Source organism: Mesitornis unicolor, unplaced genomic scaffold, assembly GCF_000695765.1.
Source record: "Mesitornis unicolor isolate BGI_N332 unplaced genomic scaffold, ASM69576v1 scaffold3515, whole genome shotgun sequence".
NCBI lineage: Eukaryota > Metazoa > Chordata > Aves > Mesitornithiformes > Mesitornithidae > Mesitornis > Mesitornis unicolor.
In genome coordinates this window covers 5,816-32,127 of record NW_010186010.1, presented here as the reverse complement: position 1 = coordinate 32,127, position 26,312 = coordinate 5,816, and the positions used below count along the sequence as shown (strand labels likewise).

The 26,312-nt window shown below is 41.3% G+C and overlaps 1 protein-coding gene across 1 annotated transcript; it reads right to left on the bottom strand.

Moving 5' to 3' along the window:
* Positions 1–512: 512 nt before the first annotated feature.
* KIF24 (kinesin family member 24) lies at positions 513–26,312 on the bottom strand. The gene is made up of 12 exons (XM_010185002.1): positions 25,699–26,312; positions 21,440–21,629; positions 19,428–19,525; positions 17,165–17,380; positions 15,555–15,642; positions 13,473–13,594; positions 11,776–11,881; positions 8,969–9,040; positions 8,222–8,331; positions 4,502–6,934; positions 3,472–3,565; positions 513–653 (listed from the first exon to the last, which is right to left on the bottom strand). Exons 1-12 carry the CDS (start codon positions 26,310–26,312, stop codon positions 513–515), a joined length of 4,284 nt encoding a protein of 1,427 aa, XP_010183304.1.

Here is a 26,312-nt window from a genome sequence, read left to right as displayed (position 1 = left end):
CCACAACTCTCTGTGCTCGGCCAGCCAGCCACTTTTTGACCCAGCAAAGCGACTTATGATCCGTAACAAACAACGGGTGCTCTCTCTTCCCTGGTTTCTGTTTACAAACACTTTTCTGGATAGCTTTTGAGCATTTCTGTTCAGACCTGTGTCTGGCTTCACAATGTTTTTTTCTTTTCCCCTCATTTTCTTGGCAATACAGAACTGCCTTTAACACATGAGAAACTGCTATGAACACTGTGGACAGGACTGCCTACTGCTTGCTGAGATATTTAAAGCCTGCCGAATTGTTATTCTTAAGAACATGGCTTACTCGTATTAAGGAAATACAAAAGCTTGCGGTGCCAAGTCATCTCGCATTTACTCAGAAGTCTCTCCATCTTTATCTAACACACCCCAATCACAAACATCAAACCAAAAGCTATCCCTTAGCCCCGCACTTTGCAGCACCAAGTGTGGCAAAACACTGGCTAGCTGTTTCCATAGCTGCTCTTGTGCAAAGCAAAGAAGGTCTAAACTGTTGGAGGTGTTTGCAGGGACGCATCAGTGCCAGGAGAGGTTAAGTAGAGCTGAAGCTGGGCTCGCATCGTTTGGATACATTTCGACTTCAGCATCAAGACTTCATCCAGCTTGGTCATGAAATTCTGAAAATCCTGGTGAGAAAGGCAAAAGGAAAGTTTAGGGCACAACAGTAGCAGCAGGTTGGAGAAAATGAGCATATTTTATGCATTGCAGCAGTACCTAAAAGCATGCTTCCATTCTGCAGTGCAGTAGATTAAATCAGTGGTTCCTTATTAAAGTCCTGACCCTCACAGACAAAGGCCAATGCCTCTGAATACTGAGGATAATTTACTCTGATAGTTTTATCTGTTGGTAAAATTATAGCTAATGCAATGGTTTAAAAATAAAACTGTTATCACCCTTGTACTCCAGTTAGCTTTTCAAAGGTTTGTTATATGGAGTGGTCATCTGACATGCAGTTTTACAGTGTACTAAGCTGTTCCTGACACCTCTCGTGTTGGATCTAGCAATCATGACAGTAAAGGGTGAGTTGGGCCATTCATTGACCAGACATAACAGCCCATTCTTTGGAGATGGAAGGAATTACTTCATGTCAGGTCACAGGGCCAGTCCATCTCCTCCATGGCTACAGGTCTGCTAGATCTGAGATAAGAGGTAGCAGCAGCGAGTAGAGCCTCAGCCAAGGGAAACTCTGCCTTCTATAGCAACCTGCCACATGGATAAAGAGTGATGTGAAACTGATTAAAACTGAAATGAAGGCAGTTATTTTTTAAGTAGGGCTTGTTTTAATAAGGCAGCAGTCAGACTTGCTCTGCTCTCCAGGTGAGAGCAGTTTGGTGTCTCTGTTCACAGGTCAGCGTCTAAGCAGCTGGGAGGTTGTCACCATCCTCAGGGCTGGGGACTTTAAATGCCAACACATGAAAATCATGCTTGGATCAGTATGTGGCCGGTCTGGGCAGGAGTTTCTCCTGCAGCCAAAATTTCAAGGCTGAAGAAGTTGCAACCATCTGAAAGTGGAAGGGGATAGGGGAAGTCCAACCTGAGTTCATCTCCCAAAGAAAGGTTATGCTGTGAAATAACACTACAGGATCTGTTATTCACACTCTGCTGGGAGGCCTGGCAGCCTTGTCATAATTCTGCTACCCAGAAAATGATTGCTTGCTGCAAGGGGCAAATAAATGGGACAAGGGAAGGGCTGGTGTCCAATGACAAAGAACAATCTCAAAGGATGTAAAAAAAAAGAAAAAAAGAAAGATTGCTTTATATCAGTGCTTTCTCTGCCCCAAAGCTAATACAATTTATGGCTCTTCTGCTGCTTTGTGAACTTCCATGTTATCTGGTAACACATCACATTTAGCTGGAAATCACAGGAAATAAGCCACATGGCAGCTCCATTCTGAAATCCCCGAGGGAAGAGTCCCAGTGCTGTACTTCAGATCTAAACTGTGATGGGAATTGAAATTGTTTGATAATGTAATGCAGTCAGGGAGCTTGGCTTTACTGGTAAGACGAGGGAACCGGGAATGCAGGAAGTTCTCACTGGGAAATGTTAATAGTCTGGATGACATATGGGACTCCTCACACAGCTGTAACGAGCAGCTACCTGGATGCAGGAGAAGCAGAGAACTGGTGTTACCTGGCTAGCAGTGGGGCCATGCAGGTGTAGGTCTAACCTACACTACTGTCACCTGTGATGAGGATAAGCCAAGAAACACTTGAGTGACAAAGTCAAGAGCCTGTGAGGAAGCAAGTGACAGTGGTGAGCTCTGGAGTGAGTGGGGCCAGGGGCTGGCACATCTGCAGTGTGGTACGCATGGCACTCCCAGAAAGAAGAGGCAACATGGCACTACACCACCAACTGTGACATCCCAGTGTCATGCTTTAGGGATGTGCTGTTTGCTGCGGTGTGGACTTACTTGCTCAAGCCCGTGAGGAGAAAAAAGTCACATGGAAAGATGCCCCATTTAGTACCGTCTGGTGCCCATGACACAAGGTAAGAGAAAGCTGTTCTATGAGGGACAAGAGGTTCAGAGTTCGCCCGTCAGCCTCCTTTTCCCCCAGAGACCTGGCAGTCTGAAAGGTACTGAAAATGAGCGGCCTCTCCTAGGACTCAGGAAGGCATCAGAGAGTGAGAGGAAGGACTGATGAGGAATGTCACATCACTAATGCAAGTTGATAATCCCTAAAATTAATTTAAGCAGGTTCAATAGGGACTGAAATAATCTGAACCACTGTCCTGGTTTGAGCTAAACAGAACTAATTTTCTATTTAGTGATTTTACTTTTCAGCTCAGTCTCTTCTAAGTGGCTGAACTTGCTGAAACTTAAAGGCATTGTTTTTCCAGTATGCACTGCTAGAAGATATGCTCAAGGTCAGTTTTCTCATCATGGGTGCTGTGTCTGTGCCTACAGGGGGGGAAGCGGACCCAAAACTGACCGAGGTATTCCATCCCACATACGTCATACTCGGTATAAAGCCAAGGGATCATGAGGGTCTTGCCCCTTCCATCTCGGACCCTTCCATCCATCTCGATCCTGCAACGGCTGAAGTCCAAGCAGAACCCTGCTGGTTCATCTGCCTCTGATCCTGGTTTGTGTTCCTGCACCCTGCTCCCACTGCTGCTAAGTTCAATCTGGGACTTTTTCAGTGCCCAGCTCTGCAGAGCCTCTGGTGATGTCATGGTCATTGAGGGAGGGTGGGGGGAGGATTTTATATTGGTTTTATATATATATGTACATATCTGTATATATTTCATTATTTTCCTATTTACATTATTATCCTGTAGTATTAGTATTATTGTTTTATTAAACCTGTTAAGTTTTATTTTCCAACCTGTAAAGTCTCTCTCCCTTATTCTCTTTTCCCTTCTGTGGAGGGGAGAGGGGTTAATAGAGAGCACTGTCCAGGATTTAGTGACCAGCCCAGCCCTAAACCACAACAACCACTTACCATTGCTGACATCTGATTTATCAAGCACTCTTCCTTGAGGCACAGGGATGCCATTTCATCCAGCTGCTGCTGATGGACCCGAATTACAGTCTGTCTGATTGACATAAAATATATAATTGATTACACAGCCTGCTGCATTACCTAAAATCACTGTTGGCTCAATAAATCTTTAAGGAGAAGGAATACCACAGAGAAAGCCTTGTTGTCCTGTGGTTCCTGGCATTCAGAAAGTGCATATCAGTGCTCCTTGAAATACAGTAGACTGCACTGGTTTGGGGTTAAAGGTGACCTTGGTGACTGAGAATTGCTCAGAGAGGAGAGACCACAGCCTGTCATTGGTATAGGCAGTACAGGGGCACATACTTTTTACCACAGTGAAATCTAGGAGCAAAAAATTGTGTAATTAATCGGTGAAATGGCTTACAACCATGAGGCTGTCAGCTATTTTGATGAAAACCAGGCAGAGGAGGAGGGCAGTGCTGCTGTTCCTTCCTCTGAGCCATTTTCTCTGACCAGCAATGTATTTTCAGCCATGTGAATGCAGTGCAGTCCTTGGGAGCTGACAGAGGCAGCTCATAGTACTTCAAAGCTTTACATCTACATCTTCAGGGACTGCCCAGCTGCTCTAGCTGGTTTCTTTCCATAGGGATGGAGCAGCTACCACCTGATTCTTTATGGGAGGCTTTGATATATTTAAGGTACTTTACAGCTTATAGGAAGCCAGTTAGTTACTGAGAATTGCAGTTCGTATTGTACTATTAATTCCTCTAGCATTATCCTAGGAAGCTCTAATAAAATAATTGGCTTCCTGTAAGATTTTAAAATATCACTAAATAACAGACAGACAATCATATATTTTAAGAGAAAGACTATGAATTAGCATTAATCTTACTAAATAATTATGCCACAGATTGATTTTCCATCGGTTTTTAAAGTACATATGAATAAGATATACAAATAAAGGCAAATGTTATAATGTTTCTAGAATTTCTAAGCTTAATGACAAACTTCAGTGAAGATCAAGACTTACTGTGCCTCTTCTAAGGCTTCCCTCTGCCATTTTCCCATCTCTGAAGTAGCACTTGGAGAACTGCTGCTGGATGTGCCTGAGGGGCTCTTTGCATTTCCCAGTTGCTTATTATCTTTCGTGGCAGATCCTGAATCCGCAGCAAAAGTCTCTTGTGTAACAATACTCTGCATTAACTTGTTTTTTAGAAATTCTGTTTCCTCACTGCTGAATGATGACGTGGCTGAGTCGTCAGAATGACGGAAGTCCTCATTCCTGAGTCCTGACTTGGGCTGCAACAGCAGGCTGCTTTCTTGAGGGGAGGACTGGACTGTGTAATCCTTATTTCCCACACTGAGGAAGCACAGTGCATTTGAAAAATCGCTCTTTTCAGGTATATCAGCATTTATTTCATGAGCCATAGGCCCAATGCTGGGTCCTTGATTTGAGTTAGATTTTCCCGAGTCACCAGTATTATCTTTAACATCAGCACCACACTGCCTGCCACCTGAGTGTTCTTCACACGTTGAGCTACCGAGAAGCAAACCATCCTCTCTCTCTCTCCTGGAGCCTGTGGATTCAGCTGCGGATGTTCCTGTCACCTCACATCCAACAAATGAACTGTGAACAGCTCCTTGCTTTGATGAACCCGAGCCCAGAAGGCAGCAGCATGGCTTCACATCACAGCAGGCGGGTGAAGGCCATCTGTCCCCTGTTTGCGGGGAACGCAGCAGGGCGCAGTGTCTTCCCCCACGATGCATTTGCTCCCCCAGTTCCAGCATGCTGTCTGTCAGAGCTCTGCTTCTCGTACACTGCCAGCCCTCTTCATCAAACCTGTTCTGGAAGCTGTGTATGTTCCTGTCCGACACCTTCACATGGGGGGATTTCTCTTGGCTAGAAGACACTTTCTCTGTATCGGTTGTTTCCTCATAGTCAAGACGGGATACCATGAGAGGGGCCATGATCTCAGAAGTAAGTTCTGAGGAACAACTAGAAGATACACAATGGTTAACTCCATTTTTTCGAGCTTTCCATTTTATATCTCCTGAAAGGGCAGCCTGTCTATCCAAAGGGGATTGTTCCTTCTCTTCGTGCTGGAGGTCACTCTCTTTGCACTCTGGAATTCCTGATTTCAGTGCAGGAGAAACACATGAGTTTGAAGCACCATTTTCTGGAGTTAAGGCAGCTTCACTGGAGTAAATGAGACAACTGTGGTTGGATTTGTTCTGTTTGTGATCATCTAGAAAATCTTTGCCATTTTTCCAGTCACAAGCAGGATCTTCCTGCAGACAATAAGGTTTTTCTGCAGCATTGCTTGGAGAGGACTCAATAGTAAAGGCATAACTCCAGTCTGATGGAGTACTGCTGCAGCCTGCATCTTTCATGGGTTCCTCTGATTTTGAGCTGCCCTCAGTACAACCCCAGCTGTCATCTAATTCATGTTCTTGCACAGGTATTGCATATTTAAAAAATAAATCCTGTCGCTTTTCGCCTTTTTGCTCTTCTTCAGTTCCTTGTTCTCTCTGATGAAGGAAAAATGAATGTTGACTGCATTTGTTGGTGTTTTTCATGCTCTTTTGACCACTGACAGGTGAGAACGAATCATCACTGAAATCACTGTCATCCAGATCTTCCAGCTGCATCCCCTCTTTGCTCTGTATTTCTGTGGGAGTAAGGCTCTGCTCCTGCTTCACTTCAATCTCCTGGGGCTTGTATTGTGTTAAAAACCTCTCAGGAGGTTGATAGTTCAATATTTGCTGTAGAATAGGTGGCTGCTGAAACTGCTGGTGATAAAGACGTAAATGCTCTTCCCTTTCCTTCTGAAATGGAGACAGATTTGTCCAGGTTTCAACACATTGTTTAGCAAAGGTGTTTCCCCATTCCTGTCTGCTGTCAGAAGGCAGATTTCCAACTCCAAAGGCAAAATAATCTCTAGAAACAAGCTGTTTCTGTACAGGTTGCACTGTCTGGACCTTCAGGCACTGCACAGGTGGTCTGTCTTGCACATGCTTGTCTTTCTGGTCACTCTCTTTTGTTTCTGCTGTGGCAGCATTTTTGGTGATGAAATCCTTTGCAGTGGAGTTCTTTTCAGAGTAGGGGGATAGATCATCAGTTTTCTTCTCTGGGGGATGTGCGAACCGTAGGACGCCCTTAACAGGGCTAGGATGGTGGAACCACGGTGAGCTGGGATTTCCTTTGTAGGCATGTCCTTTGTTGATTGCCCTGGGAGTAGAGGTAAAAGGGACACTTGGTGGCTGGAGTGCTGCAGGGCACGTCTTTGTTTTTGTAGCATTTGAGGGATGCTGGAGCCCTAGCTTCACTTTCTTTGGAGAGCTCTTTTCACCAGGTGGCAAAGAGGGAGAGTTTTGGACATGTTTTGGAGATACGTGTCCAGCTGTCCGACGCCGGTTCGTTACAGGAGTAGAATGTTTAATCCCTTTCTTCAGCTCTTTGACCCTGTAAATGAGACTGGCTTTAGACGATGTCATGCTTTCAGATAAAGAACAGTGTCTTCATATCAAACAAATATTTTCATGTATTAAGGCTAAACACCAAATTCAGTGTCATGATTTCTAACTGTCAGTGACCTGTGCAGGCATCAAAAACCTTCTGGCAAAATGCCTAAACTTCTGGAAAGTTCTATATCAGCATTTTGGAGTGCTTCTTAAGCAGTACATAACAGATACAAAGAGTGAAGATGGCCTCTGTTTCACTGCAAGGGGGTTGCATTTCCGCACTTTATGATGCAGCATGGCCCAGTGCCAGCTCAAGACAAGCTAGCACTCTCCACAGCACATCATAGAGTCCCACAAGACACAAAATAGGGCTTTTGGAGTAGTTGCTGTGGGACTAATCTCCCATATGAGGAAAGGCTGAGAGAGCTGGGTCTGTTTAGCCTGGAGAAGAAGAAACTGAGAGGGGACCTCATTAATGCTTATAAATATCTAAAGGGTGGGTGCCAGGATAATGGAACCAGACTCCTCTCAGTTGTGCCCAGTAACAAGACAAGGGGCAGTGGTCACAAACTGGAACACAGGAGGTTCAACCTAACATAAGGAAAAACTTCTTTACTGTGAAGGTGACAGAGCACTGAACAGGCTGCCCAGAGAGGCTGTGGAGTCTCCTCCTCTGGAGACACTCAGAACTCACCTGCATGTGTTCCTGTGTGATCTTCTCTGGGTGATCCTGCTCTGGCAGGGAGTTGGACTGGATGATCTTTCAAAGTCCCTTCCAACCCCACCATGCTGTGATTCTGTATTTAGCTCTGGTGATGTGCAACTATGAAGAGTTGCTTACCTGGTATCACCCTGTCCCCTCAACTGTTTCTTTCAGTCCTCTTCCCCTTAAGCACCTATTGTCTCCCTAACCCTGCCATTGCACAGGCTGTAATTTACCTCCTGTGTAGAAGGAAGGGTGAAGGACTTGCACACATTTTAGGCAAAAATACAGTACAAAACTAAAACAAAACTTCTGATTACTGAGGTTAGTAATCCTACAGTTACAGGGAGCACAGTGGTATTTTTATCACTAAAAGCTGTCATCAGAAAGGATTTACCAGACACAAAGAATTTTAAGATCAAATATAAGAGTTTGAAGAGGTAAAGATTTTACTTGCGTTGTGAAAATTGCATTTCTTGCCTATATCATTTCCAGTGCAACCAAAATAAAATGTAACCACAAATATAATACTTTACTTTTTCCTTTGTGTTTTTCACTTTGGCAAGATGGAGTTTCGTCACCTACCTGTCAGCATATCGTAAAGTGTTCAGGGTATGCTCTGTAGCTATGTGGCTGGGCGATACATTCGCTATCATACAAGTCTTGGAATTGCCAATGAAAGAATCCTTTAGCACCTAGGGTAAAGCAGGAAAAAATTAAGTTTCTTACCAGTTCACATACCTTGCATTTTCTGTAAATTAGCAATGTGTACAGAGGCAGTTTAACATCAGTCTTTTAATTTTTTTAAAAATGTAGTGTTCTTGTCTCAATTTGTCTTGCAATTCTTTGTTTACAGTTTAAAATGAATCCAAGTGTCAATCAGGGCTCTAAACAAGCCTTTGCACCAGGTGCCACAAGGGTGCCCATATGTTTTGAAGAATAAAGCGTATGTTACAACTGGAGCAAAGAAATGTTGATTAAAACTCCCAGGACTGTTACTGCATAGAAGATGCAAGATTGGTTGCAAAGTGGGTGGAGGTGCGTGGTAACTCTGAATGAGCCTGGAAGGTAGTGTTTGGGAATTTTGCTTGGTTTTAGCTTTTGTGTTATTTGGTTTTTACCATGCCAGTTCCCAGGACTGACTTAGGGAACTGGCAGTTGGCCTTAATTCTGTAATTATCTTTAAAATTAATGTTTGCAAAATTTCTCCATTTCTCTTTTCTTCAATAGTCTAATAGCAGTTACTAAATTAGGCTCTTTTAAAAATCATTAATTAGTTTTCATTTGTTCTCATTAGGGAAACCTCTACTGTTGCCTTTCTGCTCGTTTTACCTGAGTTAACTTGCTTTGCCGGAAAGGAGTATGCACATGTTCCTGATCCAATGCCCGAATGCATTCCTTTAGCTATCAAACAAAACAAAAAAAAAAACAGAAGGGAAAAAACAGATCAATCACACACTGACAAGGAAATTAATTGCATGAAATTTAACCTACGAATGTACTGCTTCCCTGGTGCACCTTTGACTCCTACTACGTGATGTCCCTTGCAAGCAGAGCTTGCTGCTGCCATAGCCACAAACAGACAGCTTCTGCTGGTGAGGGCAGCTGGGTTGAAGCCCACACTCAGAAGGTAGTATAGATGCAGCCTATCTAAATGAACATGTCACTGTGACATTGGACGGGATAATAAGAATGATACACAAAACACCAAGAATGAAAAAAACACTACGCAGGGACTGGGAATGCAGCTATAGAACTCTCATTAAAACTAACAGAACATAAGCAGCTGGCTGCACCCGTGCCTTTCACAGAACTCATTAGATCTTGTTAATAACCATCAACAGAGGTAGCCTGTAGTCTTGAAGGAACATCCCTTGATTTATTACCAGCTGCGGAAAAAGATGTCATGTTCAAACTCAAAGATGTGCATTTTTTTTTGCCATGTTTCCACTGGAATAAGCACAATTGCATCCCATTCTGTATCAAGCCTGAATGCTCTCTAAAACTGGCAGAAATGGACTGTAATTGAGACAAATAAGTTAGAGCAAATATTGAAGGACAAATAAGCAGACTTCAGTATTGTCATGGTGACACTAGCATGAAGGAGCATTTCTATGTTTAAAGCTTTACATTCTACATACACCCACTTAAAATGACACTTATTTCCCACTTTTACTGCATTTTATTAAAACAAGAAAACAAACTATTTGAATTTTTAAATTCTGCTTCCCGTAATTGCAGTACCAGAATATCTTCTACTTGAAATCAACGTGAATATTCAAACCAGAAGAAAACGTCAAACTTCACATGTTTTAAGGCCTGAAGAGAGTGTAATGATCATTGAAGGCAGAGCTAGGTTTCTGTCCTGGTTTTGCTAGGACTGAATTGTAGAATTCCCTTTTAATGTTTCAGTGAGCTGGATATCTGAGAAAAGCTGAAGTGCTTTCTGCTAAGGTTATTATTTTCATTTTCACTGGCAGATACTGTGGTTATAGTTTTTTTTCCTCTTCTCTGCACAAGTGAAAGTGGAGGGGAAGCAAAAGCCTGAGACTCTCCGAGATAAGTGAGCCAGGACAGATGATACAGGTATGATCCAAGCTGACCAATAAAGATGTATTCTGTCCCATAAGCATCACACTCACTATAAATTGGGGAGCTTGCAGGGAACAACCCCTTCCACCTCCTTCTTCATCCCCTTCAATCCCTTCCCTTCTGCTTCGTGATGGCAGCCCATATAGGGTCCAAAGGCTCACTCCTCCCTTGCCACATTTTTGTTGGCATATGGCCGGCGGCTGCTGTTTGTGAGCTGAGTATAACTTTGATTGCTTTATTATCATTGTTCCTATTCTTGTTACAGTTAAGTGTCATTATTATTACTTTAAGTTCGGTTTGCTTTAGTTATTAAATAGCCTTTATCTCAACTGACAAGTTCTTTACTTTTAATCTCCCAATTCCCTCCCCCATCCCACCAGGGAGAGGGGAGGGTGAGTGAACAAACTGTGGTGTTTTAGCTGTTTGCTGGGTTAAACCACGGCAGTTTCACAGGCTGCAGGTCATGTAGACTTACACAAAGATGACTTTTACGGTTAATTCAGTCACTACTTGTAGACTGCCTAGGTATTTACTCAGCTTCACACAATACCAAAAATACACACTGGTTTTGAAGTTCCTTTTGAAGAGATTCATGAGCTTACGTTAAAGCTCACTTCTCAGGAACTCTCCCTATTCAGGTCCTGACTCACCACGCCACTCAGTTATTCACCATCAAGTACTCAAGAAAGCATGAAGTACAGAAACACGTTCACTTTTCAGGCTGTCCCCCAGTATGAATACTAATATTCCACAGCAGGCAAGCCTATGTGCAAAAGAACATTCTACATTGTCAAAGCAAAGCAAGCCACCTCCTATGTGCAGTGCACTGAGAGGTTCAGCTGTGTGCTCTCTGCACGGTTGACTCATACTCACTGATTGCAAATCACCTTCAGTCTCACTTGGAGAAGGCCTCAGTCATTAGTGAGCTCTGTCCATTTGACTTAAAGGTGGTGCAGTATCTTCTGCACAGTTTATACTCAGAGGCACCTCTGCTTTACCTGAGATGGCATTTCCCTGCTCCTTGTCCTTCTTTACATAACTGTGTACACTTATAAGATAGTTTGCATTAAGAATGCATTTATTCCTTTACCTTCCTCACCACACATGAATTGCTAGTTTCTACGCTGTTGAGTATTTAAGTCCCTTACTCCTGATTTGATAAAGAAGTCTGAGTTCAACCGGTGAAAATAACCAGCAGTAACAGATGTTCTTTTATGAAAGAAATATGGCAACCCCAGGCCAATACTCTCTGGAAGTACAAAGGACAAAACTTTCTATATACAATATGGGACATGAAACTTAGTATACTCTACCCAATATTTTCCATGCTATGTTTACCTGGCTAGCTGTAAGAATGGATTTAAGAGACCATTTTCTTCACAAAATCTTTTCCCTCTTAAATTGTCTTTCAGGCATGAGACAAATTAAACTGGACACACTTAGTACTTTATATATATATTTGTATATTATTCTGTGGGTCATTTTCATCCTAAAACACATGCATATAATTAAATACAAAACCTTCCCAAGACATGCTAGTAGCTTACTGCTAAAAGACTTTGGTTTATTTCTGCTCCTTCCATTTTTGTCTGTCGATCTGAGTCTCTGGCATCAGCTGCCCTTTCACTGCCAGCCAAGTCAATGAATGATATCCTAGAAAACACAAAGTTGCATTTATCTTAGAGACTTTTTTTTTCCCCTTTTCCTTTTTTTTTTTCTTTTTTAAACCAGAGGGCTGCAACACATGACATCAGAAGAATGATTAGAAAAAACTACTTCTAAACACAGAGAAATACTCACTGGAAATGTCTGAGGCACCAAAATAAACATAGCAGCAGGAACAGTGTCAGAGCATGCTGGCACTAACACAATCACAATAGAAAGTGTAATTATGTGCGTTGAGAGCGCTCCACAGTTTAATGGATAAGCTGTTTAAAGTGCAACACATTCAGTTCTCAAGATAATCACTGTGTTTGTAGCTTCCTGAGAACAGTTAGAGAAATTGCAATTTTCTTGATTCTCCTTCCAGGCAAAACAGAAAACTGCCCTGTCAAATGGGAATTCAGGGCAATATGAACAAATTTTCAGTGTAGTAATACACTGAGCTTCAGTGTTCCTTGTCCCTTCCTTCCACAAAACTCCACTACTGCCTTTCATGTTCCCTAGCTCTGGGTGCCAGCTGCTGTACTGACTGTTGCCCTGTATCTTTGTTTTTGCTTTTCTTTTTCTGGAACAGCCCTGACCTCCCTTACAGATGTATCTTGGGATCTTTTCCCCACTCTAACGCCACCTTGATTTCAGTAACAAAGTAAATGGCAAACTTTCCACACCTACATAACCACATACACTTCTATTTCTAAGTCTGCCTGTTCTGCCTTTTCCTCTCACCACTATTTGTGGTTCTTCCATTTTGCCTTGTATTTAAAATAAGATCCTGGGAAGCAAGACTGCATGGTAATTGGTGAGAGGGTGCGTCAGCAGGGTTTTTTGGCACTCAGCAGTAAGATAGATACCTAGACCTCTTCCCTCAGATCTATTTCTTGGGGTTGTTTAGTTTGCAGTAAAGAAGACTGAGAAGAAGCACAATTACATTCTTCAAATACGTAAAATGGCTGCTAAAAGAGGAAGTAAACTGCTCGTTTTGTCTGCTGCAGATAGCATCAATCACACTCTCAAATTATCAGGGAGGTTTAGGTGAGGTACTATGATTCCTCTGACCAAAGGTAAACATCTCTAATGGAATAATTTCTACCTGGACTAGTCATCCTAGGCTCCCTTTGTAGTCAATTACAGGACAGAGTTACTTTGAGGGGAAAATCCATCTGACCTAATTTAGGTGACTGTGCAGAATGGCATTAATTGGATCCCAGAAATGATTATTTCTTTCTACTCACTTCAAAGGTGATGAGCTCACATATGGATATGCCCATCGCAGACATTTACCTAGATTAATACCAGAAAGGAAAAGCTTTCTAACACTGAAGATGAAGGGATGGAGTTGATTGCCAAAGTCCTCCACTGGAAATTTTTACAAACAAGTTTGACAAAGCTCTCACAGATGTGGCTTAAGCGCTCTCCCTGGGAACAGAGAAAGGGCTGTGAAACTTCTCAAAGCCTTCTTTGAACCCTGTTTTCTGATTTAACTCACAGCTGCTCACTAACTCAACATTTCCTCTTTCTTTGCCTCCTTGATGACCTTGTGCTTAAATTCCTCATCAGTGTTGAGCACTCCTTCAAGTCTTACCTTCCAGATGTCCTGTTGGCTGTGTCTTTAATTTGGATTTGGATGATGGCGTGAGATCGAGAGGAGTCTGAGTTGACTCCAGTAGCTCCCGTGCTACGTTCCCTTCCCCCCTTCAAAATTGCCTGAAAATAAAGGGGACAAAATCCAAGTAAATCATAAATAAAACCAGAGTCACTCAGAAAAAGATCTTGTCTTCCTAAAATGAGGAAACACTAGGAGGTATGGTTCATTACAGCCTTAAAATTTGGTGCAAGGCAGATGTTAAACTGGATTCCTTCCAAGGTTTCCTTCAGAACCTTGTATATGGACTTGATTGTAGTGACATTACGGAGCTTAGAGGGCGTACTTCAAGTCAGAAGTTGTTGCATTGCACATTCACTTGGATTTGCAAAATATCCGAACTATAAAATTAAAGACAATGGCAGCAATGAAAGAAAGTAAGACTGCAGATATAACCTAAGAGACTCATGAAATTGACTTTTTGTTGTCTTATTTTAAAATTTTACTCTCTCATGTAATAGATGGGTACTGTTATCCAGAAAGTTACACAGAAAATACAATGATGTGCCAAAACCTTTCTCCAACTGCATAACTGAAAGAAATTATGCCAGAGTAAGGAACAAAATTAAAAGATCAATTATACTCAATAGAACAACAACAACAGAAAAAGAAAACAAGGAAGAAAGGCGAGGCAAAAGAACAAAGGCTCCTTCAAGATACAAATCTGGATAATTCTCTTGTGGAAACTTCTAAGGACCATTGCAGAAAGTCTAGCAGCAACTGCAGCAAGGCATTCTTAAAACAGTCATTTATTTTGTTTCTGGTTGCAAGAACAAATTAAAATGTTACCTAGCAAAATCAATTATGCGTGCTTTTCAGTGGCCAGTTCTCAATCAGCAACCTCGCCAACTGCTGCAGCTATTAGTTACATTAGCGCTAAATGCAGATTTCTGAACCAAAGCCAACATCAATGAATAGTGAATAACTGAGGATGTATTCAAGACTCTTCCCAAATATCTCCTGCAGACTATTCAGAAGCTCTGAGTCAAGCCAGTGACATTTCTGCATTCAAAAGAGCCTGTGAACAATATCAAATTATTTTTTTGCTGAGATACCTGTAAGAATAGAGCCATTTAATAGCTCTTCTGTGTGCAGAATGTATAGAGGAATGTGATAATATAGAGGAATGTGTTAACCAACCATATAGCAAATTTACACTCTAATTTGCAGAAGCATTGACAGCGTGCCCCAAAGCTTGGGGTTAATGGGAAGATGAAGAACAAAATTAGAAAGAATATAGGTGGGCAACACCATGTCAATTTTAATGAGTCAATTACACTATCAGGCACTTGTAATTTACACTTCCTTACTGAGAAAGGAATTAAACTATGTGAAGTCAGGCTAAATGGAAAGCAAATTAACCAGCTTGCTTGCCACAAGACAATGCAGAAAGTTTGTCAGTGGCCTTTTAGGGCTCAGCCAGGCAGGGAATGAAAACTGAAGCCTTGCTTGTGCTGAATGTCAGCTACTGTCTAACGATGTTAATGTTACTTGGCTGTTATTATCCACCATTATCTAAGCAGTGCCTTAATCCTAATTCAGATCAATAGCTCAATCTTACATATTTTCTAATTTCTAATTCTATTAATTTTCAAATTTTTATCATTTGTCCTACATCCACATTCCTTTAATATGGAAAATTTAAGTTCATAGTACCCAGAGAAACCACACTGGGAGAAAACATATCCAGCTTTCAGTGTCCTTTGCTGGGACACCAGTTAATTTCTGGAATAGCGATAGCAGTCTATTTCTTGGCAAAGATCTTTCCATAAGGAGTGGCAGCAGAAGCAACAGCTGTAGATCAACAGCTTGCATGTCGCTAACACAAGCCACAGTGACCCAAGATTACTCAATAAAGGCACTCTTAATAGTGCTCCTTCATGCTCTGCTGCGGTTGCTAATTTCAGAACCTTAAACATGAACATACACACGTACTATGCAACAAATGACAAACACTGTAAATTACATATCTAGCAAAGCAGCTATAGAAGACAAAAAAATAATTGCAAACATAAAGATTACCTCCAACAGTAGATCTACTGAGTCCACCTGAACCTCGCGCAGTCCAACTATTTGAACAACATGCTTGCTATCTTCTCTTGCAAAAAGTCTGAGAATGAAACGGTACAGAAAGGAGATTTCTGAAATCTCATATAGCAGCAATGAAAACATATGTCAGTGCTATGACACAGTGAAAAAGCAATCAAAGCTACTGACTGGGGAGAGGCACCACTGTCATTCATTTATTTTCAGAGCTGAAGAGCTAAATATTTCATTTATAACACCTACCATTGACATTTCACTGTTAAAGAGACATTAGCGATGTATTTACACTAGGTCAGGAATATAATAAAGCAGGGAAGTAAATTATCGTGTTTACATTTTAGAGTCCCTGCCTCTCTTTATACTGCATCTCAGTCTTCTGAGGAACTTCTTCTAGGAAGCTCAGACTGTAAGTTATATTATTTTCATGTTCTCAAGATCTTTGCACAGGAATTTAAAGAACCTCCCATAGGCATACAGTCAGATTTCAGAGCCCCTCTGCTCTGAATTGCACAGAAACCTTACAGTATACAGAAATAATACAGACATGGTGCATGTGGGAAAAAGTTTAATCATCTCCTTCAATGGACGTGCAGATAATGTAAGGACACTCTGTCTTCCCTAGTAAATCAGCTCCTTACATTGCAGATTATTCTACCTGCTCCCTAAAGGCTGTTCTGGAGAAAGGGAAGACACATGCACAGAAATTAAGTGCTTCCTTTGTGAAAAGATGCTCACTTGCTCAGGCAGAAAGCCTCTCTCTTGTGTGCGCCAAGCTTTCAAGGCTGCTAAAGGCCTCCAGCTGACAGGTAACATTCCTTCAAGATCACTCTGAGAAGATTTCACTGCTGATGTCTTAACTGACTGTTATTTTATTTAGATATTTTAGACCACAGTGATTTTTTTATACCAAGTATGTACGGAGTTGTTCCGATTTCCATTTTGAATGAAGCTCCTGCAGGAGTGTACATCCATCCAAAGAAGTCTGGGGCAGAGGTGCTACTACTGAGGGTGATGGCAGCATCACCTGCAGAGGCTCACTCTGGCTGAGTCTCTGGGCTGCCAGGTAAAGGCACTCTGGGAGAAGATGAGCAATGTCAAGCATGACAAGTGGGAGATGGATGAGATCTTCAGAGACAAGAGCGCCAAGACTCAAAGCCCCAGTGGCACAGCAGGAAGGACAGCCAGAGGTTATGTTTGAGCAGGGAAAGACAGGGACTCCACAATGGTTGGCATAAGAAGTTCTGGCCACATTAAGTTTCTTTCTTTACCTATGGATGTTCAGCTATTATATTATAGTGTAAGCGAAACAGCATGAGCTTATATCTCAACCATAGGTCCCTATTCTTACTTATTTCCCTCAGCCAAAATAGTGAAAAACAGGAGCCCTTATCAATACCACAGTATTTAGTGTCAGATTCTGCTTTCCACTCTAAGTGGCTCCTAGGAACAACCCTAATTAAACAGAACATTTACAACAAATGGCAATATGTTAAATGTAATTGCATGAAAGAGTAACTGATTTATAAACTGTAACCAGCTGATTCATAACCATAGGTTTATAGTAAAATCAATTTTTATTTAAATACCTCTTCCTTCCATTTAGCAGGTCATAAAGCTGTCCACAGTAGATCTCGTAAAAACTGATATAAACAAGGAGGTCTTTCCTGGACTGTGATGCTTCCAGCTGTGTAAAGATGTCCTTGGCAGCCAGAGCGTAGAGTCCTGGATTCCGATTCGTACCCATCATAGTGTAAGTCTTGCCAGCACCAGTCTGCCCATACGCAAAGCAGGTTGCATTGCCTCTGTGAAGATAGCTTACATTTTAGGTGTCACATCTGATTGAATCTTACCTATTAAAAAAGATTTTCCAATGTTGGTATCTATCTATAGTGGCCCCATTAGCACTGAGGCTTGGTTTGCTATTCTGTCTGGGAAACTGTGAAATGCTTAACAGTGAGTCCCAAGCATGTCCTATGGAGATCTGGCATGTCACAGAGTGTTGGCTCTCTTCCTTTCTTCCAGATGCCAAAAATGCAGAAGAATTCATTATTATTCTTCCAACTGTTTAGATATTGCAGAAGTATCGTAGGATTATGAATGAGAATGCTACTGATTATGAATCACAGAGAAAAAAAAAGACAGTGACATGAGATGCAAAACAGCCACAAATCAGGTTCTGTATTAACATGTTGTACTTGATGAAAATTAACATCCCAGCACTATAATTTACTGAGTGAGGTTACTGAGTCTCAAGCTGCAACCCTGCATGCAGCGAAGTCAATCTAAAGAGTTGTTGTTGCCTAGGGGAAGGTCTTGCTCTTCCTCGTCTCTGCTCCCAGCTGTATGACCTGCCCCACTGACCCATCCCTGCCTGTGCTGGCTCTGATGTTTGACTTTAATACACTGAAATAACAGGCTTTCCACTTTCGTGAAAGTTAATTTTCTGCTGTTTCAGTAAACTAAACTACCTCACAGAAACGATCACAAAATATGCCCAAACTGGCTTCATATAACCAATGGGAATGCATTTAATGAGGGGTAAGAGGATCATCCCCCTTCAGTGATAGAGAGCTGTTTGGTTCTCTCACTCCAGCTAGTGAAACCACAGTCTTGGCTCATTCCAGATTGCTCCAAGTTTGTCATCATATCACCTTAAGATTATAATGGCAATGCACATAAAATGCCAAGGAGGTCTCAGGATATGGCTCCACTGCCCTTCAAGCCCATTTAAACTAGGTTTACTGTGTGCCTACTTCTCCTTTCCCATCCTTGCTATTATACAAGTACTGAACCCACAAGTATGATGTGAACAAATTACTTATTCCCTTCTACTACCTTAAAAAAAACCTCAACAAACCCACAGCTTTTTAGCTGGCTCAGTACCCTGGCAAAGACATGGGCTGCAGTAAGCACAGTAAACAATTTCTTGCTATCTTAGATTGAAGAATTAGCTCATCATGGTGTCAGATTAGATCAATGCCAGTGAAGGGAATTGCAGCAGGAGGGACATAAAAATTAGGATAAGCTGAGAAAAAACAGTGGCATCTTTTCTGGTGGCATTACTGGATTAGCTGTAATGTGATTCGTGCCTGCAGTAATTATTACACAGCAAGCTACAAGCCTCATTCTCCTTTTTCAATTTCCTTTTCTCAAGAGCATGATACATTCTGTCTCTGTTGATGATACTTAGAGATTTTCAGTAACAGAATGCTCAATTTTGTTAATTCTCAGCATGAATGCATAATCCTTTCCTTCAAAGACTCAAAAATGTAATTATATTCAAGCTTGTTACTTTGTGTGAAAATAAGATCACTCATGTAAAGTCATCATGAATTTTCCATTAATCGGGAAGTATGTAATTATGATTAAAGCTCTAAGCAAATATAAATTAATAAGATAAAATCACAAGATTGTTAATAAATTCTATTGCCCTCTGATCTGTACAAATACATGCAAAAATATCTCACAGCAGTCTTACGAAAGAGGTAATATTATTCCTCTACAGATGTGCTATAGCACACAGAAGCTGTTGCTAGAGTGGAGATTAGACTTCAGAAATCCTGGCACACATTTTTTCATTCTAGGCTGGCCATGGTGTCTCTGTTGCACCTGAGCTCCAATTTTAAATTCCTCTGTGATTTACATTTCTCACCAAATGTGAAAAAGGTTTTCCCTGATTTCTTTTGTCAAAATTGCAATCAAAGACATTCTAAAAGGGGGCTGGCATGTGGCAAAGGTGAAATGAATGCATTTTTCAAAAGACGAAAAGCAGAAAGGAAAATTCAAGCAGTACATGAAATTGGAAATCAACAAAGCAAAAAATAACAAATGTAAGCTCTGATGCCGTACCCGTTAAAAATATGCTGAATGAGAGGATGAGCCGTCTTCATATATACATCCTGATTGGTACATGACTCCCCAAAGACTTCATCAAAATAAAAAACATGCTGAAAAATAAATATGGTCTTTACATGAAAATGAATATGTTTCATTTCCCCTTCACCCCCATTCAAAGGTAATGTTAAATAACAGAAGTATTGCCAGTGACTTCCGATGGCTTTGGGTCAGGTACGAAGTGATCCAGCACATTTACCATGCAGCATGACATATGCAGGAAACACATCACTACGACTAATCAAGAGACTGAGGGTAGGGGAGAAAAAAAGGGAAGCAAAGATGCTTCCCATCTTTGAATGGAAAAATAATCTTTGATAGGAAAATGATTTCCCATCATTCTGAAGCAGATCATATGCCTTCTGACAAGAAATGAAAAAGATAAATGCTAATTAAAGAAAACTTACTCTTGAAATGAATCGGTCTAAGTAAGACTGTAACAGTAAAAAGAACTCAAAGTCAACTCTTGATTCTCTCAAAATTAGTCCTCAGTTGTGATTAATTTTCTCTGTTCTACAGACTTAAAAAATTTTTGTGCCAGAGAAAACAGAAGCTATTCCCAAGCAAAGCTGGATTGTGTTATCTCAGAAGGGGGCAAGAAAACTCCAAACTTGCCACACTCCAGATCTGACCCAAAGCAGCAGGGCTCTGGAAACACTGCAGCAGAGTTCATTATGGGTTCCTTCTAGGTTAAAAATAGTGTTCGCAGGGACAGTCATGAACATCACATTTTCAAAAAACCCTCCATGGACAGGTGTCTAACTTTGCACTAATAAATATAGTGCAGTGTAAATTAAGGTGGTAGATCTCTAGGCCTGAAAATCATTTCAGTGATGCACAAACAAGCCACACCAGTGCACAAGACAGATTAAACCAGGAAGTCTCAGCAGCGACACTCAGCTCAGAGGGCAGATATGCTGTGATGGGCCTGCAGTTTGGGTCCCTCGGCTGTGGAGCTGGAATTATGCCCTATCACCTCCCATTTGCTCTGTACCCCTTGCTGTCCTTTCTGTAGGCACCGGAGATGGGGGTAGAGCTAATAGCCAGACTTGGAAGAAGAGTTCTCCTGGGCCCTACAGAATAGACACAGCCTTTGCCATGACTTTTGTTTGGACTACATTGATTGATAATAAGATTTCATTTGTCTGTATTGATATGACAAAATTAACTAGTGGTTATTTCAGCACTGAGATAATAAGGTGATAGGCACCACATAAATGCCAAATGTAGGTATTCAGATGGAGGGAGTGGGGTGGAGTTGCTGCATGTTTCACACCATAAAAGGTGGTACATGAACTGGGTCTGAGAGAGCTACAAACTGAATTTTTACTGGATACTCCAAACAGTTGTTCCTAGGACCAAGACTGTAAAAATAACACCCAGTCAAGTGAGGATGGCTTGCTGCTCTCTAGAAATCAGTTCTGTTTCTGGTGCTGTCAGTCAAAATTGAGAATTTGAACTATGACAGCACAAGGTATTTTGGATTAAGAAACAAAGACCAAAAGAGAACTTAATTTTCCAAGGCATTTGAGAACAAAGGAAGGGAGGGAATAAGGGTGTATGTGATTCATTGAAACAGACCTACAGTGCTGAAATAGTGAAAAGGGAACTCCTCATTGAAGTACCGTGGAAAGCTATCAGGAGACTCTGCGGCAGGCAATTCTCCTACAGCAATGGCATGTAGCAGGGGGCTTTATTTTGCCACATGCAAAGCAAGCTGCAAGAGATATACTTTTGAGGCTTAAAATTCTGGGCTCAGATTTTCTGCCACAGGCTGGCATAAGTCAGGAGCAATTCAAATACAGTTAATGCTGAGCTCACAGAAGAGCACACCACCTATTTCCATGTGAGAAATGCAGATAGTCCTTTTCTGTTTCCCCTCATAGAAACTCCAAGGACAATTTGCTTTATCCCATTCATGCAAGTGACTGGCACTTAAAACACAACATTCAAGCAGAGCACGTTACCTGTAAAATATATTGGGTGAGATCAACTGCCTCCTTCTTCTCATGAAGAAGTAGAGTTTCCTTATCTTTCATTGTGATGTTATCAACCTCCCCACGTCGCTTCTCTCTCAGGCCTAGAGGACGCTTTCGAACACACACTCTGATTTTTTCAATCTCTGTCCATGGAGTCTCTTTTTCAGAAGTACTGGATCTACAACAATAGTGTATGTTAACAGTTTAAAATCAGGTTACAAAAGAATCTAGAACCTGCCTAAAATTTTAGGTTTATCAGACAAATGTTTGACTTTAGCTGCTTATGAAAAGAACCACAAAACATGTCTGTTACACAGTGAATTTTCTGCTGTTTCTTCCTAAATGGACTGATGCCTTTTGTACACTGCTGCTAAAAGAATAGTTGTGTTTATGCAGCTGCATTCCTGAACTGGTTGCCGGACTTGCATATTTTCAGTTGTCCACAAGTATGTGATTGAAGCTGGCATAATATGCAAGTTAACTTAATGAAATTTAATCTTGCTGAAATTATTTGCTATCATGACTAGTTACTTGATAATGCAGATAGAAGCATGAACAGATCTTGAAAAGGAGAGGGTATATTTAGTTGCTTTTCTTCTTATAATGACTTTCATCCTTTTTATAGTGTGTCATATAAGTTACAAGTAAATGACTTAAACTGGGAAACACGACAGTATCACCATGTTCCTATTCAGCTCAAAGAATATTTGAACTCGTCATTGTCTCCCTTTTGGTCTGTTTTCACAAAAAATTATGTGGTTGCAGATCACAGGCAAAGTTGTGCTTTTGTGTTTTGGCAAGTCTATCTTAGTTCACTTTCAGACACCTCAGAAACATGTTATTTCATGTTTCATTGATTAACCTGCTCTGTAAAGCATTTTGTGATGCAGCATACAGAACACGCTTGAATTAAATCAAAAGGTATTAATTCTCCCTTTCCCTTCTTCAAGCTGTCTTCAGCCAAATGAATACTGATTTTCAGCCTGGATTTGAAAGTCAGCTTGTGAGAAAAAAAATAATTTTAATCAAGCCCCTGCTTGCCCAAAAGTAGTTTCTACCATGCTGTCCAAATGCCCTTCCAAGATCTCTTAATGTAGCAACTGAAAACAGTTGCTACAGTATCAGTTGTCTAATAAATCAAAACCAAACCCACAAGTGACTCAATATCTCATTAAAACTACAAAAATGTAATATCACGGCTGTCATGCTGCATGATTCCCCAGGAACATACGGCATGCAGTTATAAATTGCAAGATAAGGTCTGCGAAGACAACACACAAGAAATCTTTACTGGAGCCCCTTTAATCTCAGTGCAGCTTTTCCATGCAGTTCAGGATCAGTCCTTGCATTTAGATGGAAAATTCTTTCCTCTGAAAAGAAAGGCAATGGTACTTGAAATAAGATGCTTCATAAGCTAGTGTAAGCTTATGGATATCACTAGGCACCATATGTTGTCCAACAAATGATCAGAGGAACTGAAGTTTAATTCTCGTGTCAGAGGCTAGATTTGGTGACCTACTGAAAGAGCTCTAAGAGCTTGAAGGAGGAAGTACTGGAGACTTGGAGAAAGGAAAGACTGAATACTTGGAGGCTCTGTTTATAAGAGAAAAAGCATAAATTCTTTCTACTACAGAGGCACATTTAGTTGAATAAATTTTGAATGGAAACATAATGCGTTTTAATTCTATATGCTGAACCGGAAGTTTAGATTTTCTATGAACCTTTCTTAAACAGAAATTGTATTTTATTAAAACAAATATTTTTTATTACTAGAAAAAACAAAATCTTGACACAGATCATTAGAAACCTTATTAGGCAATAGGTCAGAAGAATCACTGTGCTTGCTCTGCTACTGTCAAAATCAAGCCATTTGCTGTGGGCAAGTGCAAAATATATTTAAGCATATAAAAAGAGCTCTTTATCTATCTGCCACCTGAAATCACACAGAACCTCAGCATGATGGGGTTGGAAGGGACCTCTGAAGATCATCCAGTCCAACCCCCCTGCCAGAGCAGGATCACCTAGACCAAGTCACACAGGAACGTGCTCAGGCGGGTTTTGAATGTCTCCAGATAAGGAGACTCCACAACATCACAGAGTAGCCTGGTCCAGTGCTCTGGTACTCTCACAGTGAAGAAGTGTTCCCTTATGTTTAAGTTGAATCTCCTATGTTCAGTTTGTGACCATTGCCCCTTGTCCTGTCACTGGGCACAACTGAAAAGAGTCTGGTGCAATCCTCCTGACACCTGCCCTTTAGATATTTATAAACATTAATGAGATTCCCCCCCTCAGTCTTCTCCAGGCTAAGCAAACCCAGCCAGCCCCATCTTCCATGTTCTATAAACTCCCTTCTTCCACTTGTGTTTATTCAGTAGCTCCCTGATCAGCCATGCAGGTCTCCTGGCTCCTTACTAGATTTCCCACTCATTGGGATGCTCCTATCTTGAGCTTGGAGGAAATGGCACTTGAATATTAACCAACTTTCTTGGACCACCCTACCTTCTAGTGCCCTAACCCATGAGATTTCTCCAAGTAGTTCCTTGAAGAGGACAAATTTAGCCCTTCTGAAGTCCAGAGTTGTGATCCTGCTTATTGCTCTGTGCCTACCGCTCTTGATCCTGAACCCCACTATTTCATGGCTGCTACCACACAGCCCGTCCCCCCCCCAACCTTCACATCCTCAACCAGTCCCTTCTTGTTTGTCAGTACAAGGCCCAGCAGCAAACCTCTCCTTGTTGGTTCCTCCACCACCTGTGTCAAGAAGTTATCATCAATGCACTGCAGTACATCCTGGATTGAGGGTGCCTGGCTGTGTGGCCGTTCCAGCAAATGTCAGGGCAATTGAAGACGCCCATGAGAACCAGAGCCTGTGAGCCTGTGATGGTGAGGGTACTTCCAGCTGCCTGTAGAAGGCCTCATCAACTTCCTCATCCTGATCAGGAGGCCTGTAATACACAGCCAGGACAGTGTTTCCCATATTACCCTACCCCTGACAGTGTTTTCCAATGTTTCTCATAGATGAGTCTAGATTAGCCTTCGATAAGAGAATAACAAGGAAAGAAAGTGAGAGCAATGGAGAAAATGGCTCTATTGCAGGATTAAAAATCTTGAACTCCTCTAGCTGAGCCATTAGGTTACATTTTGTCATTTTCTTACTTGCTAGCACTATGAATTCTGCTCTTTTAGTGGCACCTTGGCTCAACTTCTAGAGGAGACAGAGAATGCACTAACATGCTAATATTTGCAGGAGGTTAGTGCACTTATCTGGAAGGTGGGAATGATTTTTTTTCCAGCAAAGAGGAGTTAGAAACCTCTGTCTTGCATTTTACAGTTTAAGTGCTCTAACTGCTATGTCACCTTAGTACTTCTCCACTGTGGCAACAGCATCTATCCCTCCAGCATACATACATGCTCAATGGAAGTTCTAACTGACACTCTGACTCCGTGGATCCTCCCATATGCCAAATATTTCCCCACAGCCTTCCCAGACCAAGCCCCAGCCTCCTACAGCTACATCTCTTCACTGCAATTTAAAAGAAAACTGCCTTAACTGCACTGCAATGAGATAGATGCTGGTAGAATGTGTTCAGAGAGGTATGTGCTTTGCTGCTGAATCAGGAAAAAAATTTGTGCTTTAAAAATGCTGCCAGGGTAGATTTACCAGTGGTTCAGGATAATCAAAGACCCTCTGTTACCAAACACCGGGAAAAGTATGAAAGTAACAGATCATGTGTTTGGAGAGCAGCTGTAAGGAATCCCTCTCACCACCACTTCTATATCCTATCCCAGTTATATTAATTCTGTTTCTTTTTAAAGCTCTAGTTCAGAACATTCTTTATAAACAAATACAGCCATCACAGTGTGTACCCTTTTTACTGGGAAAACTTGACAAACTTATCAACAGACAATTCTGTATTTTGGAAAAATATTTTGCAAGATAGTTGCAAGGAAAGAAAGAGAGAAAGAAAGATTGATCAAAACACCAAGAAAACAAAGCCTCATATCCTGAAAGACTATAAAAAATATTCTTAGGCAAACTTAGTGAGTAGCAGCTGGTGAAATTCAGCTGATTCCTTCCACCAGACTTGGAGAGTTGCAAGTGCTTATTAATATCTCTTCTCCGTAAGAGTTTGCATTATACTGTAGTGGTAGGATTGCTTAATTGAAGGTGACTCTCCTCCACAAGGAAGAAAGAGTTCATTATGATTAATGGGAAATACAGCAAAATAAAGGTGACTGATTATTACCTGATACAGCAATGAGGTAGTCCATAATTATACCCTGAAATATGAGTTATTCTTTGTACGATAGGAGCTTCCGAATCCCCCAGGAGAGGAGCAATATCGTCAGAAACTGCTGGACAGCTCAGGTCTTTTTTAGTGCATATTGCAGGAGTATTTAGGTCTTTTCTAGTTAATCTGATCAGCTCTGAATCTTGTGGTTGAATGTGTCCCAAGATTTCCCCTGCACTGTTCTTCTCTCCATTGGCATCGAAATCAGATGAACCATATGATTCAGATTCAGAGTCTTCAGCTGTTCCATCATTTTCTTCAAAGAAGGACTCAAACTGCAGCTGTCTACGGGGACCTGAACTGGTCACCTCAGGCTGAATTAAAAGGCCACTTGGTTGAAAATCTTGCTTGCTTAAGTCTGTAATGTCTTCCTCTTGCATAATTTTGATTATTCTAATGAGATGAAAGAGTCGTTTGCGGTCATTCATGTCATGGACTCCCAGTTTGGTGTAATCTTTCATGGAGACTTTGGCAAGCTCATCAATCTTCTGAAGACCGAAGGCAGCAAAATGGGGATAGTATTTTTCAAGTTCTGCCTCACAAAGGAATTCATAAAGGCATGATGCCAT

Excerpts from the sequence above, each read along its gene's own strand:
- KIF24 (XM_010185002.1), bottom strand. The coding sequence starts at position 26,312 with ATGGCATCATGCCTTTATGAATTCCTTTGTGAGGCAGAACTTGAAAAA. Across the intron at positions 21,630-25,698 it reads CTACCTCATTGCTGTATCAG|ATCCAGTACTTCTGAAAAAG; the intron begins GTAATAATCAGT and ends CTATTGTTGTAG. Across the intron at positions 9,041-11,775 it reads TAAACCAAAGTCTTTTAGCA|CTAAAGGAATGCATTCGGGC; the intron begins GTAAGCTACTAG and ends TTTGTTTGATAG.